We start from the raw sequence: 16,767 nt of genomic DNA, 5'->3' as shown, positions 1-16,767 counted from the left end.
ACTGAGTGAATAACATGATGATTCTAAGGTATAATTGTCTTTCACATCATTGACTTCCCACATAATGTAAATGCTGAAACAACACAATTTAATCACAGCAGGTGTACATATCAAGTGATTCCATTACAGTCTTGAAAGTCAGACACCTACAACAGTAAATAAAGTTTCCATTTGTATAATATATAAAGATAATTTTAGGATTAGGTGAGATTGAACTTACATATGGCCATTGGTAGAAAAGATGTGCTAAGGTATTCAATAATATCCTTGTGAAGAAATGGAGGAAAGGTAGCTAGCGTGGAGATCATCGTGTAGGGCAAAGTGCTCAGAACATCATCACTGAGAAAGGGTAGCAAACATGTGGTTGTATAAAATATTGACTGTCCAAGATCTACAAAACAAAATTAAGTAGTCAGCCTCTGAAGATGGTGCTATTAACAAAACATGCTAGTCTTATATTTTCAGTTTTAATAAGCTAGTTTAAACTATAAAAGTAGCTATTGCTCCCTTCCTACTAAGAATTCAGAAAAACACTGCTTAGTAGAATGTGGGATACACACAGCAGTTAGTTGGTGAATATATTAAGAAATAAATCTGAAAAAAATAAATAAATAAAAAAAGAAAGAAATCTGTTCCATGAGTTTCTCATCAGTGTATCAGTCATCTATAAGCTTCACTATTCAGATGACCCTTGATCCCATTAATCAAAGCACTTTCCAAGGGGAAAGTGAATTCTGACATCCCTCCTTTTTTCTTTCTTTTTTCTTTTTTTTAGCTCCATGGCATTTCATAAAGATAACTGAAATACAGTGATGTGCCCACTAGAATTTTCAGAGAAGTCTAGGGCAGTATTAGAAATTAAAACCTGGCCATTTCTGCTACACCTACCAAGCCACATTGGTACTACACCTGAAGTCTCAAGCAGCACAAGGTAGTCTGTAATCTCTAGACTTGGTGTGCTTTGAAAAAAGGAGGCTATGAGCTGGCATCGCACAACTCTGTGCATTTAGTTGTTAACTGCCAGGAAAGATGGCCTTCCTCAAAATAATTTCTCAAGGCTTTAAAATGCAGATAATAACAATACCTACCTGGCTTCATAGAAGTTTAGATGAAATAAATACAAAGAACTCAGCATAGCATAGCATGTACTCCAAAAATCAATAGCTACTACTTATTGCCATTAATATTACTATCATTGTTACCTGCATGAGAAGTAAAAATAGAGGACCTTCAAAACAAACCATGACTATTTCGCTTTAGAATGTATGAAGAATAAATCCATTACATTCAGTGTACATTGTGATATTTCTGAACCTCTCAAAATATAGGCCATCAGCCAAGGCTTGGCATGAAGATGGATCACTTCTGTATTTATTAAGATATCGAAGTCTCAGACTCTGGTCTGCTTTGGCCCTGATTCATCTTCCAGAATCATGTGCATTCCTCAAATTATTTCTAATAGTCATGAGCATTAACATACCATATCAAATGGCCTGTCAACTGACAATGTAGTCAACATGCAACCTGGAGGGCCAAGGTCCATCGCCTTTGAGCTCAGACCAACAAGTGGAAAATTCACAGGTGTTTTGTGGGAATTCCATGAGGCTGTGCATAAGATACCCCAGCTATTTTCACTGAGCCTTTTTTTAGTCTTAGGCTAAAAAGCTTGATTACAGATTAACAGCACTGAAAGGGTCTGTAAGTCCACCTGGGATATTTTCTACCAAGGAAACTGAGATCTGGAGAGAGTAGTGTCTACCCAAATCACAGTTCAGCCATAGTTGAATTACTCCTGCTCATTCCTATAGGCCACCTGGACCCGGAATGAGGACAGAGCCTCTAGCCATGGAGCAGTCAATTATTCTCTCTCTCAGTTCACAGAAGAGGCTTCACAAGAAGCTCGCTCAAAACATCAGCTGGCAGGACCACTCCTCAGTAATTGTGGCTGAAGAACTGCACGTTCCAAGTTCCCCTATGATAGCTCAGATTGTGCAGAGAGCCCTGAGAGAAATGGGGCTGTCTGGTCTCTCTAAACCGTTCACTGGAACACTGGTGAGCTTTATTCTAGCTTCTAAGCCATATTATGCAGAAGAAGAACACAATAAATAAATATCAAGATAAGGTCACAAGGCAGGCATAGGCATGAGAGCAAAAACATAAATCATCAATACTAAAATTGTCAAGATTCACGTGTTATGTGGATTTCCATTTACCAAGTAAAATACCACAATCAAGAAATCTTAAAAATAAAGGGCATCTACTCTGACCCAGGAGACCTCCCCAGGAACATGTGAGTCCATTTAGGACTAGGTACCACAGAGCACAGGCACAAATGAGTCTCCGCAAATGTGTCCCTTGACACCTGCAAGCTCCCACAGTCTGACTTTCCAGTTTGTCTCACTTAGGTTCTGAGCTGGGAGAGGAGTGTACTACAAGAGGCTAGGTCAGTTTAAGACCGCAAAGGAGTTCAAGATAAGCAGCTTCACAGACTTCCACACTTTTATCTTCACGATAATACAGCATTGTCAATACAAGGAAAGCAAATACAGTAATAGGTATTTCATCACTTTATGAAAGGAAACTATTTTTTTTTAACATTTTAATTACAAACACTTCGTACTAAATCAACCATTAAACACTCTTTTAGGACAGACAGCCATATTAAAATATAAAATAATCCCCACCACCCACGTGTTTCCAAAGCTCGCTTTTCCATACAATGAAACTTGGGTTATCACACTTCCAGGGACCAAATGGCAAATGTTTTAATGACAACTCAGGTTTCTAAAGTGCATTTAAGGAACAAATCTCTACGCCCCACAGTTTTCCATTTTAAATTTCCTCCAAGTCCATATTGGATAGCTAAGCGAACATCACTGCACTCGATTTGAAAGGACAGAGTGGGCAGCCAATGGGAAGACACAGTCGGATTGGGCCTTGAGAGGAAGCATGCTCACCAGCTTCTCCTCTAGACATCGCCGTCACACCATGGGCTGTCATTCTTGCCCCAGCATTTTGCAGTAAATGCTGGTTGTTAGATAAATTTGGAAGAGTTCTTAGGCATTTATTTTACCAGGAAAAATGAGAAACTTCCTGGAGAGAAACTTTGATTTGCCCCCAAAACTCCCAGAACAGTCAAGGATTAGAACCTGCTCTTTAAAAGCAGCCTCTTATGTTTTCTGGGGCAAGCAAGGTTTTAAACTCAACTTCTCAAATGTGGCTTTAACGAGTGTCCCCATAATACACTAATCAGGGAAGGGAGCTGCTTGCTCTATCCCCCTTGTCTCCAGTCCATCGTCTCCTTCTTCCAACCCTTGAATAACAACCCTGGGCATCAAGACAGTGTGAAACAACTGGGTGGGAACCACCATTATTAAGTTTCATTGTCAGAAGGCTTCAAATACACAAAACCCTTCAAGAGATTTACAACAGTAACAACATTCTTTAAGCCTGCTGCTCAGCATCATAAATATTCATAAGCACACATGGACATTTCCAAAGACTTCAATAAAAATGCTCACCGTGTTGGCCATGCTGTAGTAAAGGAACTAGATCCAGGAGAGTCACCAAAGTCACGTAGAGGCCTTGGTAGTCCAAAGAAGGGTAGTCTGACAACTGAGCATCACGACTTTGCGGGCCGCGTTCTGAAGGAGCATCTCGCAGGACGCTGTAAAGGAGGGAGCGAGTAACAGTAGGGTTGATGGAACTGACCTGCGGTCTTAGAGATGGGGTGAGTGGGAATGGCACAGGAAAAAGACACATGGTCATGGGCACTGTCAAATTGGAGGCATCTTGGTTTTCCTTCTTCCCTGTGCGGGACAAAATGCTGTTGGGGGGACAAAGAAAAAAAAGAGACAACAAAGACACAAAGAACAGCACATTACATTGAAATGACACTCTAAAACAAATAATAAAACACCAGATACATCCCACATAAGATGCAATCGCCACCGCAGCACAGTCTACAGATCTGGTGCTGGTCGCACAGCCGTGTGCTCAGAGATATCAACAACACAGGTGGACTTTGTGGAAGTTGCATTGCATCTCATGTGTTATCTGGTTTATAAGGAGCAAAAATATAAAAATGCATGTTTCAGTGCCAAACCCATGTTTTACAGTTTGTCAATTTGGTGAAGGAGAGGTTTCCTAGGAGGAACGCTGGCTTGACTTTATCTGTGAGGGCTCTCATTCCTAATTATAAGGAGCTTTCAAAGCAACATAGTCAGCAATACTATCTCATCATGTAAATAGAAACTTGCAAAATATAGGTATGGCACTTGCAGAAACATGTTTTAGCAAAGAATAAACATGTGCGTTTATTAAGAAAGTCTTAAAAATCACATGTTTATTGCATCAAAATAATGTCTATATGTATATTATGATACTGTTTCATGACATTCTGTCAGTATCATTTGAGATAATGAAGTTTAAACAGGCATATGAACTTAGAAATAATACATATTTCTAAAGTGTTAACTAAACTACATTGGAAAAGTTATAAAATAATATGTAGTAAATGGCCCATAGCGTGTGTCAGTGAACTAATGATAATGGGTGTGTGTGTGCATGTGCACATGTCCGTGTGTATGTGTGTTTTAATTTGGCATGTTGGGGAGGAAAGTTTTATTTTATGAATACAAACAGTGTTTTATTAAATAGTTACCTTGAAAACTCTAAAAACTAAGCAAGCATCATCTATTGTAAAACTGTACATCATACAATGAGATCTCATATGCTATTGCTGTTACTTACTGTATTATTCAACAAAACTCACTAAAAACTAGAGAAAAGATAATTTAGAAAGTTAAAAAAGTTTAAAGGGAATAAAAGTAGTCTCTAGAAATAGTTTTACTTTTAGTCTCCATTTAAAATTATAAAACTTTTAGTAAAAGTTATCAAGCAGAAAAGTTGTTGGTTTAAAAGTCAAAGAAATTGCTTCTTAGCCAAACACTTAGGTTTTTAAAATTAGATTATGCTATTTATCAGTAGGTAACCATATGCGTTATAACATCTATAGCACTTACGTGCTTTTCTATAGTACGCTTATTTGTTAGCCAAACTAGAGAACAGCGTCTACATGCTTCATTTCCTAAAAATAACCCTGGTTTATACTTACTCCATGTGCAGCCAGCGTTACTAAATTCTCAGCTAACGGGTGACAGTTACAGTGTCACAGTGATGTGAGGAACTGGTTAGTGTCAGCATGCTTGTTACGTCAAGTTGACATTGATTTGTTTTATCTACTCTTAGCGCAGAAATATGTTACAATGTAAAAAAAAAAAATGACTACATGCTTTTTCTTTTCTATGTGCCTAATTTACCTCGATTTCCTCTGTCTTCTGTTACCCAATGTCCAGGGAAAAACAATTGATAATAAAGATAATTTCAGAATAGTTATGTAATACTTCTTAGCAATAAAGAACTTAGGAGTTGCTGTATTGTTTTTGTTAAAGGGGATTTAATTTACCTTTTTTAGTAAATTTACCTTTTTTAGTGTGTGTCTATTGGGCTTTGTAACCTTAAACTGTGCAATGGGATAACAGCATTCCATCTCTCACCATTTGCCTACATCTATTATAGAGAACATATATTTTTACATCAGACTTTAGAGTTTCCCACAAAACTAAATTACTCCTCAGATTACCATCTTTCCATGTTGTATTATTGATAAGTTCAGTCACCAACAATTTGTTTTAGTCCTATAGGAGTCTATCCCCCTGAAATCCCTTTAGAATCACAAAATGGATATGTTGATATATTTTCCCAAATTTCAGCATAAGCTGGCTAGCTGCCAGCATCTTCTCAAGAAGAACAACACTGTCCCTTAGTCAAAAAAAAAATAGCTGAATATCATAAATGCATGATATTTAAAGTATCCTTTAATTTTGAACAACCACCTCCTTGGTGGGGGAAATAAAACACTTTATTGACTACACGTTGCTGTTGTTCCAAAGCTGGGTAGACTGCAACAGCACTAGTGAATCAACTTTGGAAGCTACTTCTGTGAGATTTTTCCCTCCTGTGCATATGTGATTCTCAGGTGATAGCAATCACAGTGTCCTACATTCAGGGAGGGAAGAATGTCAGCATTGAAACAGTAAAACTTTCTTTCTCTGCCTTTAGATTTAGCAAGGAGGTGAAGTTGAGAAAAAAAATGGCGAAAATGAGTTATCCATGAAACCAGTTTTAAATTGCCATTCATGTCTCAATGTAAGGAAATGTGTTCGTTTGTGGAAACTTAAGAAGGGCTCATGAATCAATGTACAATGCATTGTGATTTTATGATGTTTTGTGAAGTTTATTCAGAGAAAAAAATTACTTATTTCCCCAACCAAACTGTTTAACTTGGGAATGACCAACAACTTCCACATCCATCTGAAATTCTTCCCCAAAGGTCTATATACAGATTCAATCAAAAAGAATATTAAGAATGCCCTGTCAGAAGAGTCAGACATTGCGGCCAACTTTTCACCTCTCCTTTCCCTCTGGAGACCCTCTTTGTGAGCCCTGGCTTCCACTGTCAAGGAGAGAGAAGACCCCTGTGGGGTGGGCGAGGAGATTGAGTTTCCTGAGGTCTTCCTTGCACAGAAAGTCTATTGAATCAGCTTTCTATACGATTAAGAGTTTTGACATTTGCACGGCATCTACACACTAAACAAATTGACTGTGCTGTGCTACGCTTTAAAACTATGCTGTGGACTTCAGATTGTATGTGTGTGTGTGTGTCTCTGTGCGTGTGTATGTGTGTGTATATATGTGTGCATGTCTCTGTGTGTGTCTGTGTGTGTATGTTGTGTGTATATATGTGTGTGTCTGTATATGTATGTGTGCCTGTGTGTGTCTGTGTGTGTGTGTCTGTGTGTATTGGTATGTGTGTGTCTGTGTGTCTCTGTGTGTCTGTGTCTGTGTGTGTCTGTGTGTCTATATGTGTGTGTGTGTGTGTCTGTGTGTGTCTGTGTGTCTCGGTGTGTGTCTATATGTGTATGCATCTATATGTGTGTGTCTATGTGTCTATATATGTGTGTCTGTATTTGTGTGTCTGTATATGTGTATCTCTGTGTGTGTCTGTGTATGCATGTGTGTTCTGTATGTGTGTCTGTGTGTCTGTATGTGTGTATATCCTCAGAAATTCTTATTCTTTTAAGAATATTGGGCTGAGACTAGAATCTCTATTTAAAACTTATTTACATTTTCTAACAAGATGGTAGTAAATGTAAAGATTTACATTCCAGCAGCTCCAAGAACACCAGAAGAGAGGCACAGAGGAAGATTTCCAACAGCAAGTCTGAAACAGGAAGGAAACTAGGAACCGATAAACATCAGCCTCCAGGTGAAAGGCAGATCCTTAAAGACCTCAGATGATGGAAACGTGACCACAACATGCCTCTAGTATGAAGTGAACAAACACTGAGCTCTTGCGGGTTCACTAGACCATCTCCTTTGCCACCTAATGCTAAGAGGCAAAGAAGCACAACGACCTCTACGGGAAAGTCTGTTAAACTGTCCCCTGCCAGACACGGGACCTAAATTAAAATGATCACGACTCAGCATGAATTTACAATCCCACCCCAGACTGCCAGTCACTGCTTGACGCAGGAAAGGCTTCTGAAAGCTCCTGCCCTGGCTGAAATTCGACATAAGTCAATTCAACCAGCCTTGTAGATCCCCTGTTACAGGAAAAAAGCTGCTCTGGGGCACAAGGGCTGGATATGACCAAGGACTTCTCCAGCTAAAACGGAGAGAATCTCGGCCGACTATCTTCTGAAGATGTTGCATAACTGTTATAACAGCTGTGGTAACATGTGTTCTCTCTCTCCCTGTGGACCAAAGTGGCCAACAGTCAATACATCTGGGCTAACCTCAGCCTGGCTATACAAAGCTTTCCTGAATTCAGTGAGGCTACATGAATACCTAGACCCAGACAACTAGCATTCTAACCATGTAATCCTAACGCAAGTAAAGGCATTTAAGTGTTGCAAAATGGTGCCACATAATCCTGCCCCATGTCTCATTCCTCTTGCCTCCAACCCACTAGTTTAGAGACTTCAGACAGGAGCCACAGTACCCAGCTCTTTCTTCTTATGTCTTTGCAAGAACCTGAGTTCTGGAAGCAGCAAGTAATTCTGGATGTAAAAATTATATAAATGCAAAGGGAACCACCTTGTTTGTGGTAGAGATGTTTACTGGTAATAATCAAAAAGCCAAAGACAAGCCAGGCAGTGATGGCGTATGCCTTTAATCCCAGCACTCGGGAGGCAGAGCCAGGTGGATCTCTGTGAGTTCGAGGCCAGCCTGGGCTACCAAGTGAGTTCCAGGAAAGGCGCAAAGCTACACAGAGAAACCCTGTCTCGAAAAAAAAAAAAAAAGCCGAAGACAGTCCATCTCGTGTGGCTTAAACTTTCTACTAGCTTTTTAAGAGGAAGGAATATAAATATGATTGGAATGTATGCAGCTGCCAACTGCAAATGGGCTTCTAACATAGTCCAATATAGAGAACAAAAGTTAAAAGTTTTGTATTTCCAGTTTTGTAAATGGAAAAAAAAAAAAAAAAAAAAAGCTCCAGTAGGCACAGAGAAGAAAGAAAATTCATATGGTTCAGACCAAATAGTTTACTTGCAAATATTCCTATTCAAGTCCGATCCCTGACACATTACATTCCTCCATGTTCTTTCTACACTTCTGTGTCCACATGTGTACTGCGCAGGTATGCACAGAGTCTGCCAGCCCTGCACTGATCCACCACCTGCAGCTCCTTCTGAGTGCAAGGTGGAACTGAGACATCCGGGAACTGCAGTACCATCCCCATCACCTCCACACAGCTCAGTTTAACAAGAGTTCTGAGCGGATGCCAAATCTCTACACTAACACTCCCTTTCTTCCCTTGGTTTCACAGACAGCCCAAACTACCCTATGGCTTCGTATCCGATGCTAGCATTCCCAAACGCAAAATCAAGTGTTTATTAAAAAGAGGTATCCCTGCTGTGTGGCAATAACTAGAGGGCAGCACCATGGCATGGGTGTCACAGTGTGTGTTGTGGATTTAGATCACCAATGACCTAATGGCTCCAGAATGACTAGATACGTAACATTGAGCAACATATTGAACCACTCTGTGACTTAGTTTCATCATCTGTGGAATGTGTACAGTAGTAGTACTCTTATCTAACTACAAGGGGTTAAAGGAAATGTCACACTTAAAGAGCTTAGAGCAGACTTGATGTAAAGAAATATAGCTCTCATAATATAATGTTGCTGTGGTGACTATAGCTATTGCCACTGTCACCATTAACAGCCGTTGATATTGACACCCCTTTAAAGCAGACTATGCTCAGTCACACGAATCTTCCCCTAACAGCCACTAGAATAGACTACCTGATGGCCAGTTTCACCATGAAGATACTGTTACCCCGACCTCATCGTAATGATCAAAACGGAACCCTCATGCCTTGCAGACACCACTCAAAACAGCATCCTAAATTTCTCAACTTATTGGCTACAAGTGCAAAGACCTGAGCGGCACACTCTGAAGCCAACCAAGGTGTTGCCATTTCTTCACAAGTGGAATCGACAATGTTTCCTACCAGGAAAGCGTCCCTCACTTTGGGTTCCAATATGGGAAAGAGTTTCCCTTTGGGGTCCCCAGTCTCAAAGGTAAAAGGATAATCTAAAAGAATGGATGCCTCAGTTCACGTGTTCACCTGATTATTACTATGAAAACCTGGCTAACCATTCTATGCCCTTTGAAAAGGGGAAATGACTTGCTCCAGGGTCCTAGGCCAACTGTGTAAGCCTAACAGACATCACGAACCTGATAAATAGAATCCCTCCTCACTAGGACAGAGATATTAAGGATTCTAAAGATGAGACAATATCCGAAGAAGAAGAATGTTAGACATCGATGCAGAGACCAGCGGCTGGCTGTGTGCAGGGTGTTCCTCTCTGTAAGTGGCCAGCCTGCCTGCACACAAGTGTCGGACCACTGGAAACTCCAGGGCCACCACAGTCACTCCCAAGTAAGTCCTCCCCATCCCTTATTTAAGGAACTCTTGCTATTGTCTAAATAACAGAAATGGTGGTGAGTCTAGAGACAGATTCAAAGAGGGGTCGCAGCAATGAGGAGACCAAGTGTTGGGGTGTAATGGGGAGTGAAATTGTCTGAATTCTTCAACTCTATTTGTCAAAGACAGCTACAGCTGCTGGGAAACGATCGTCTCTGCTTGCTTGTATTAGTGGCGAGTGTAGAGGGGAATGCCTCCTCAAGTCGCTGCCCTGTAGTAAAAACAATGTAAAAGGAGCGCCTGAGCTGTTCCTCTCTTGTCCTCATGGAACTTAATACCAGTTGTGACGCACTGGATCGAAGCAGCCGCTATTGCTGCAGGAATCTGAGAACCAGGCGTACTAGCAACAAGCCTAACTTGCCATGTAACTCTCAATTTTCTCTAGACTCTAAGTGCTCTTTGCTCTCAATTTTAGAGACTCCAATCTCACTTTCCTAATCTGGAGCTATTCATGTCAAGCACACAACTTTTTTTTTTTAAATCATTTGTAGATTTCCCAAAAGAACACTCAACTGGGGAGGCAGGCCACAACCAGGCTGCCCGTGTTTCCAAGGAAGCTAAGGGCTGATCTGTTAGACACACCCAGAGGGTGGGAGTCCAGACTCTTCTGACAGAACACTAGAAAACTAAGGCCTTTCAAGACTTTTAGTTCAGTGTGAAATTAGGTCCCAATAAATTCATCGGTACTACCTAATAGTTCTCTCGAAGTCAGGGTATTGAAGGCTTACCTTAACAAGGTTTGGGAAAAGTACTTCAGGGTGTTTGCGATATCTGTTCCTGATGGTACGGGATAAATGTTGTGGAGAACTCGATTATGATAGTCCTGCAAGTACCGGATCTTGGAAGCAACTAGATAAAAGCAAAAAGAAAAAAAAAGAAGAAGAAAAAGAAGAACCTTCTTGTAATATGTATCAAACATACAGAAAATAATTACATACAAGAATTCAATTCATATTTTGAAAAACACATATAAATTTTTACTGGAACTCCATGATAGAAACACTAATACAAAACACTTGATGTCTTATAACTGCATTCAACAATTAATATTATTTTTACCTATCTGGATTAATAACCTTATACAAACTGTCTATTCTCTTTTCGATCACTAAAGAAAGCATTATTATAATTGCTTTCTAATTATCTCCATATTAGCTTCCTATAATCAATAATACTAAGTATAAGTTTCTGTAAAGTTATAGTTGATGTGAAGGAAGAAAATTCAAAACTCTAAAATTCCCTGGAAAAAAAAAGTGTGTCCATTGTATAATGGCATCAATTAAAATCGGGTTTTCTTTAACTCAGTAAGTGATCATGAAAGTGTGTTTAATGAATGTTTAACTGTATGAATATGTTAAGTATATTTACTGGGTATCAAGTAAGAATACAATAATTGTGTGGTGATAAAAACACAAACAATAAAGGTCACAGTTTTCTTCCAAAGAATTGCATAAATTAGGAACCACCCTAATAGCTTTCTGAGATTGGCTTCCCAGTCTCAAGACAGGAGGAACTAAACACGTGTAATTACCCTCCTACACCTACCTGGAGTCACCAGCATTGTCCACATTCCTGACCTGACCTTTGACCTGGCTGTAGTGAATGGCCCAGCTCTAGCCATTCCTCTTTGCAAATCCCAAGGAGCCATGGTGGTCAACGTCTCTCTGGTCTCCTCTTCCACAGAGTTCTCAATACTGTCCGTTTGTCCTTTCAATCTTTAAGGCTGCCCAGGGAGCCTTTTAGGTGGTATGGCTCACTGTCGGCAGTTAGCAGAAGACATAGGAAGTCCCGGAGAAGCAAGGCTTTGCTGTTCCCAACAGCCAATGGGAATATGCTCCTGGATGGATCTAACTGAAACGCTGGCTTAAGCAACTTAAAGAAAGTCAAAATGCTTTTGACAGGTGTGGGATGGAGAACCACAGAACAAGAAAGTATCAGAACATGGAGAATCTTAGAGCCCTTTACTCATAACCACTCATTTTAAAGATGGGAAAAAATGAGGCCCACGGGCAGAAAGTGGTAGAACTTGGCTATCGATTAGTTCTCCTGACTCGTGATCCAGTGCTCTGTTCACCATGACACACTCGAGAACACAGTTCTGAGACTGAGCCAGCATGCACACAGTAAATGTTCGTTACGCAACATCAGAGCAATTGTCAGCAGTAGTTGGGCTAATCACTATTCTAAAGTCTACATGTTCCATTTATTGGACTTGTCTTTTCTCCTTTCTGCTTCTGGGCATTCTCCCAAAGAAATAAGTTTACATTGCAGATAGATGGCCTTGGGCTTCTACAACACATCATCTCCAAAGACAGCAATAACTTTAATACCCACTGTTTCATTTAACCCATGGTATTTGGTTATAAACAATTTTTCTGAGATTAAACTATAAATAGGTAATTCCTGAAAAATATATCAATTATATAATCAACAGAATTCATTTTCTTCCAAATGTCTTTGACCTGTCACTCATCATAATTTTTATAATGACATAACAAGAAACACTCACATTAATGTATGGTTTTAAGTTCCAAATATCTGAGATACATGCCAGGCCGACTTATACTTTCTCTCATGTACTATCACAATGATGTTTTATTACTGTCACTTTTCTCAACTTTGAACACTCAGCAGGTCTATGTGGAGAATTTCGGGAATATCATTCCTCATTCTACTACCTAAGAAGGAAGTTGATCATAGTACAGAGTTTGGACAACAAGCTGAAATGAGGAGAAAAGTCAAAGATCCCCCAACTCAATGACTTGCTCATAATTCAAGAGCTTTAAAACCATCATTACACAATGATTGCAAGCATTCAAACATGTTTATGAGATGAATGGATTACTTTTTATAGTAACTTTCATTAAAATGCAGTAACAGCTCCTTTCAATGAGTTTCCAAACTTGCATGGGAAAGCAGACACTACTTTAGATCTTCATATGGTCTTTGTATGGTTGACAGATTCTCGTAGTGTTACCTCTGTTCACTTACCTGTTTATTTTTCCACATCAAGGTGGGAATTTGTTGGGAAGCATCTTACTAATGTTTCCATCCCAACAATCTTAAAGACGCTCCCTAATACTAAGTGGGTACCCAACACAGTCAAAAGATTTAAGTGAACAATGAGTTAATACTTTAATAATAGCTTTAGTACTTGGCTGTGTGTGTGTGTGTGTGTGTGTGTGTGTGTGTGTGTGTGTGTAAAACACATATATATAGTACTTATGGATTCTTTATTCTTGGATCCCAGGCACCTAGTAAATACTCAGAAAGTTACCAGTGACTGAAGGTGGAAGGAAGAAAGGAAGAAAGAAAAGGGTCAAGAAGATTGCACGCACAATCATGAAGGACAGTTTAAAGAACAGGTTGGAAAATGCTCACACCGCTTTCTATATTGGGGAACCAACAAAATTTCAACCCTCATAGATTTAATTCTCTTCATTTCAACTACTTGAAAATAATCACAGGGCTGGAGAGATGGCTCAGCAATTGATGGTTCCAGAGGACCCAGGTTTGATTCCCAGCACCCTCACAGCAGCTCACAACCATCTGTAACTCCAGTTCCAGGGGATCTGATGCCCTCTTCTGGCCTCCATAAGCATTAGGTGCACACATGGTACACTTACACACATTTAGGCAAAACACCCATACATTTAGAAAAAGAAGATGAAGAGGAGAAGGAGGAGGAAAGAAAATAACCAACAAATAGTAACATGTAATTCTGCTGAAAATATGAGTAAAGCTCATTGGCACTTCAACCTTGTACACAGAAGATGATGTTTTGGCTGGCCCAGGAGCCCAGGAGGACCAAGCACCTCATCGAAGCACAGAAGTCTTACTCTTTACTCCACACATGTATCAAGCTATTGCTGCAGACTCAGATAACTGGCAGACTGGATGCTTGCGATCATTTCCAGACATGACTGACCTTAGGACTACATATGTCTAGCAATCTCCCACTCTCTCCTATTCTAGTTACATCTTTAGAATGTTCTTGACGACCTCTCCTAGCTTTATACCATGAGAAGTCATCTGTCATAAATTGCGTTCCCCAAAATTCATAATTGAAACCCTCACCTCAAAAAGTGAATACACCAAGAGATAAGGCCGTTAAAAGAGGTGACCAAGTTCAAATGAAGCCGTTACAGCAATGTGCCTCCTAGTCCAATCTTCCTTGTGTCCTTGTAAGAAAAGATGAGGACATGCAAGAGACATCAGGAATGCAGGAGCACAGAGGAAAGGCTGAGTGAGGACAAGTGAGAAAGTGGCCATCTGCGAGGCAAGGAAAGAGGCCTCAGGAGAAACCAAATCTGCCAACACCTTGATCTTGAACTGGAAGTCTTCAGAACTGTGAGAAAATAAATGTCTGTTGTTTTAGCAGCTCCATCTGTGATGGTTTATGGAAGCTGGAGAAAACTAATACACCATCACACAGGAAAGTCTCTAAGTAAGAGAAAGAAAGGTATGAGCTCTGAATTAAGACTTCGGCTATCCATCTCTAATAAAGCTCGAGTCTCTCATCTGTAAAATGGAGAGGCTTCCATCAGTGAGCCATTTTGCAGTCACTTAGCACAGTATCTAGCACATAGTCACTTGCAGTAGACAACAAAAGCCGACTTGTGTCTCTTTCTTCCTGCTACTAAATACCATGTTCCACCACAGCCCACCATCCGCCAGCTGTCCCTCCAGCATCAGTAATGTCTCCCTCTTTATTAAGTCTATTAAGTCGCTCTCATTAACAAGAATCTCCTTTGTCGGAGGGAAACAAACAAACTAAATTCCTTCCCCTAATCTTCCTGCTTCACTCCCTCCAGCTACTGGCTTCTGCCTTCAGAACTTAGATTATTAAGAGTTATAGATACAGTCTCCTCTCTCTCTCTCTCTCTCTCTCTCTCTCTCTCTCTCTCTCTCTCTCTCTCTCTCTCTCTCTCTCTCTCTGTGTGTGTGTGTGTGTGTGTGTGTGTTTCTGTCTCCATGTGTCTCTGTCTCTGCCCTTCCCCCCTCTTCTTAGTCTCTCTCCCTGCACTGAATCTGGCTTTCTGACAACCATCTCCCTCTACAGCATCCTGACTACCACATCCAAAGACACTTCCCAGTCACTCATCTCATTACTGCCCCTTCCAGCTCTTCCCAATAGTCAGTCCATTGCTCCTAGGTTTCATTTAAACCCTCTTCCCTTGGTTTCCCTAACACCATATTCCCTCGGGCTTCTACCTTTGAGATATATCCCTCTTAGAGTGTTTTGCCACCCCAGGCTACTAGAATGTTGGAATTTATCAGGGCTCACACTGACTCCCTTTGTTTCACTCCACATCCTCTCCCTGGGCAATCCCATCTTCGCATATGGCTGCCAGTACTACCCATGAGCCAGACGTTCTGAAATACACATCTGCATTGCAGGTGCTTATGTCACTTGAATAATAGACCTCATCTCAATTTTTTCACAGAGGAATCTCACATGGACCTCAGTAAACACATCCAATGCTAAATAACCCTCCCCCACCCACCCATCCCCAAATAAAACCTTGTACCATCTGTGCAATCTACCAAGTTCACACAAAGGATGAGCAGCATCCTCATACTGTCTGCCTCTATCCTGATCCATCGCTATCTCCTAGAAACACAACCAACAAAATCTACCTCCTAAGCATCTTCTTTCTTCCCCATCGATGGCATGACTTGCCACCATCTCCAGATGGACTCAAAATACTCGCAGCTCACCTTCCAGATTCTCTCTTACCACACCCCACTTCTTTCTCCTTGGAGCAGCCTAAGAGGCCTTTTAAGATGCTTTGCATAATCCTCTGTGGCCTATTACTCTTTGAGTAAACTCCAAACTTCTTCCCACACTCTTCCAGCCTGATCTTGTACCCGACAGCCACACTAGTTGCTCTTGCTCAGTTTGTCATGCAACTCTATTTCTTTTTGCATGAAAACCTTTTATGTGCTCACCCTCTTCCTTCAGTTCTTGCCCCTCCACATTTTGTGTGATGAATGTCAACTTGGACCTCCTAGGTGGCTTTACATGCCACTTGCTCATAGAGGCCTTTGCCAACATCCTCATCTGAACTGACTCCTTGATCCATGCTCCCATTTTTATCTAGATAATAGACTATTTCAGGGTTTTTCTCCCCATGGCAAACACAATTTGCAATTGTATATTTGTTCGAATAGCATTCACTACCTCTTCCAAATGGACATGCTCCAAGCACCCTGTCACTTGTTCACCACTGCAGAGCCCCAGGCCCTGGCAAGAGCTGACTATGCTGAGTTCCAAGTAAAGAGTGAAATGAAGAGGTGGTCAGCAAGATGGTGACCTTTGTGTCCTTACACCCCCAAAGCCAACTGCCAAAGCAAGAGGAAAATGAATGAAAGCCAAAATGACTGTGAGATGTTCATCACACACAGAAGGTACCAGTTTTCATTTGCACATACACTATCCAACCTCTGCTCCCTACTACTTTACTTCTTGGACACTTCACTACATCTTCAGAGACAGAACACAAAAGAAAAATTCAGCCACAGACATAAAAGTGATCCAACAAAACTAGGATCATATAACACACAGGTTTAAAATCTGCTCTTTAACCTTAAAAAAGCTCTTATTTCACTGAATATGTTTAAAGTGATCCAATACTATTTTCAAATTTTTAATGATATAAGTTATCAAAAAAGTAAAAACCAAAGATCAGATAAGCACAATGAAGGA

At 40.4% G+C, this 16,767-nt stretch overlaps 1 protein-coding gene across 1 annotated transcript in view; it reads right to left on the bottom strand.

The window, feature by feature from the left end:
- The window catches only part of Unc79 (unc-79 homolog, NALCN channel complex subunit), a 206,072-nt gene extending 192,818 nt beyond the window's left edge, over window positions 1-13,254 (bottom strand). The window contains 4 exon segments of the mRNA XM_028888312.2: window positions 221-391; window positions 3,522-3,826; window positions 10,787-10,907; window positions 11,604-13,254. Of these exon segments, the coding sequence (XP_028744145.1) occupies window positions 221-391; window positions 3,522-3,826; window positions 10,787-10,907; window positions 11,604-11,706 (700 nt within the window). The 5' untranslated portion in view covers window positions 11,707-13,254.
- Between the last annotated feature and the right edge of the window lie 3,513 nt (window positions 13,255-16,767).

Source organism: Peromyscus leucopus, chromosome 14 (assembly GCF_004664715.2).
Source record: "Peromyscus leucopus breed LL Stock chromosome 14, UCI_PerLeu_2.1, whole genome shotgun sequence".
Classification (NCBI taxonomy): Eukaryota; Metazoa; Chordata; class Mammalia; order Rodentia; family Cricetidae; genus Peromyscus; species Peromyscus leucopus.
This window is presented reverse-complemented; position numbering and strand designations above follow the sequence as displayed.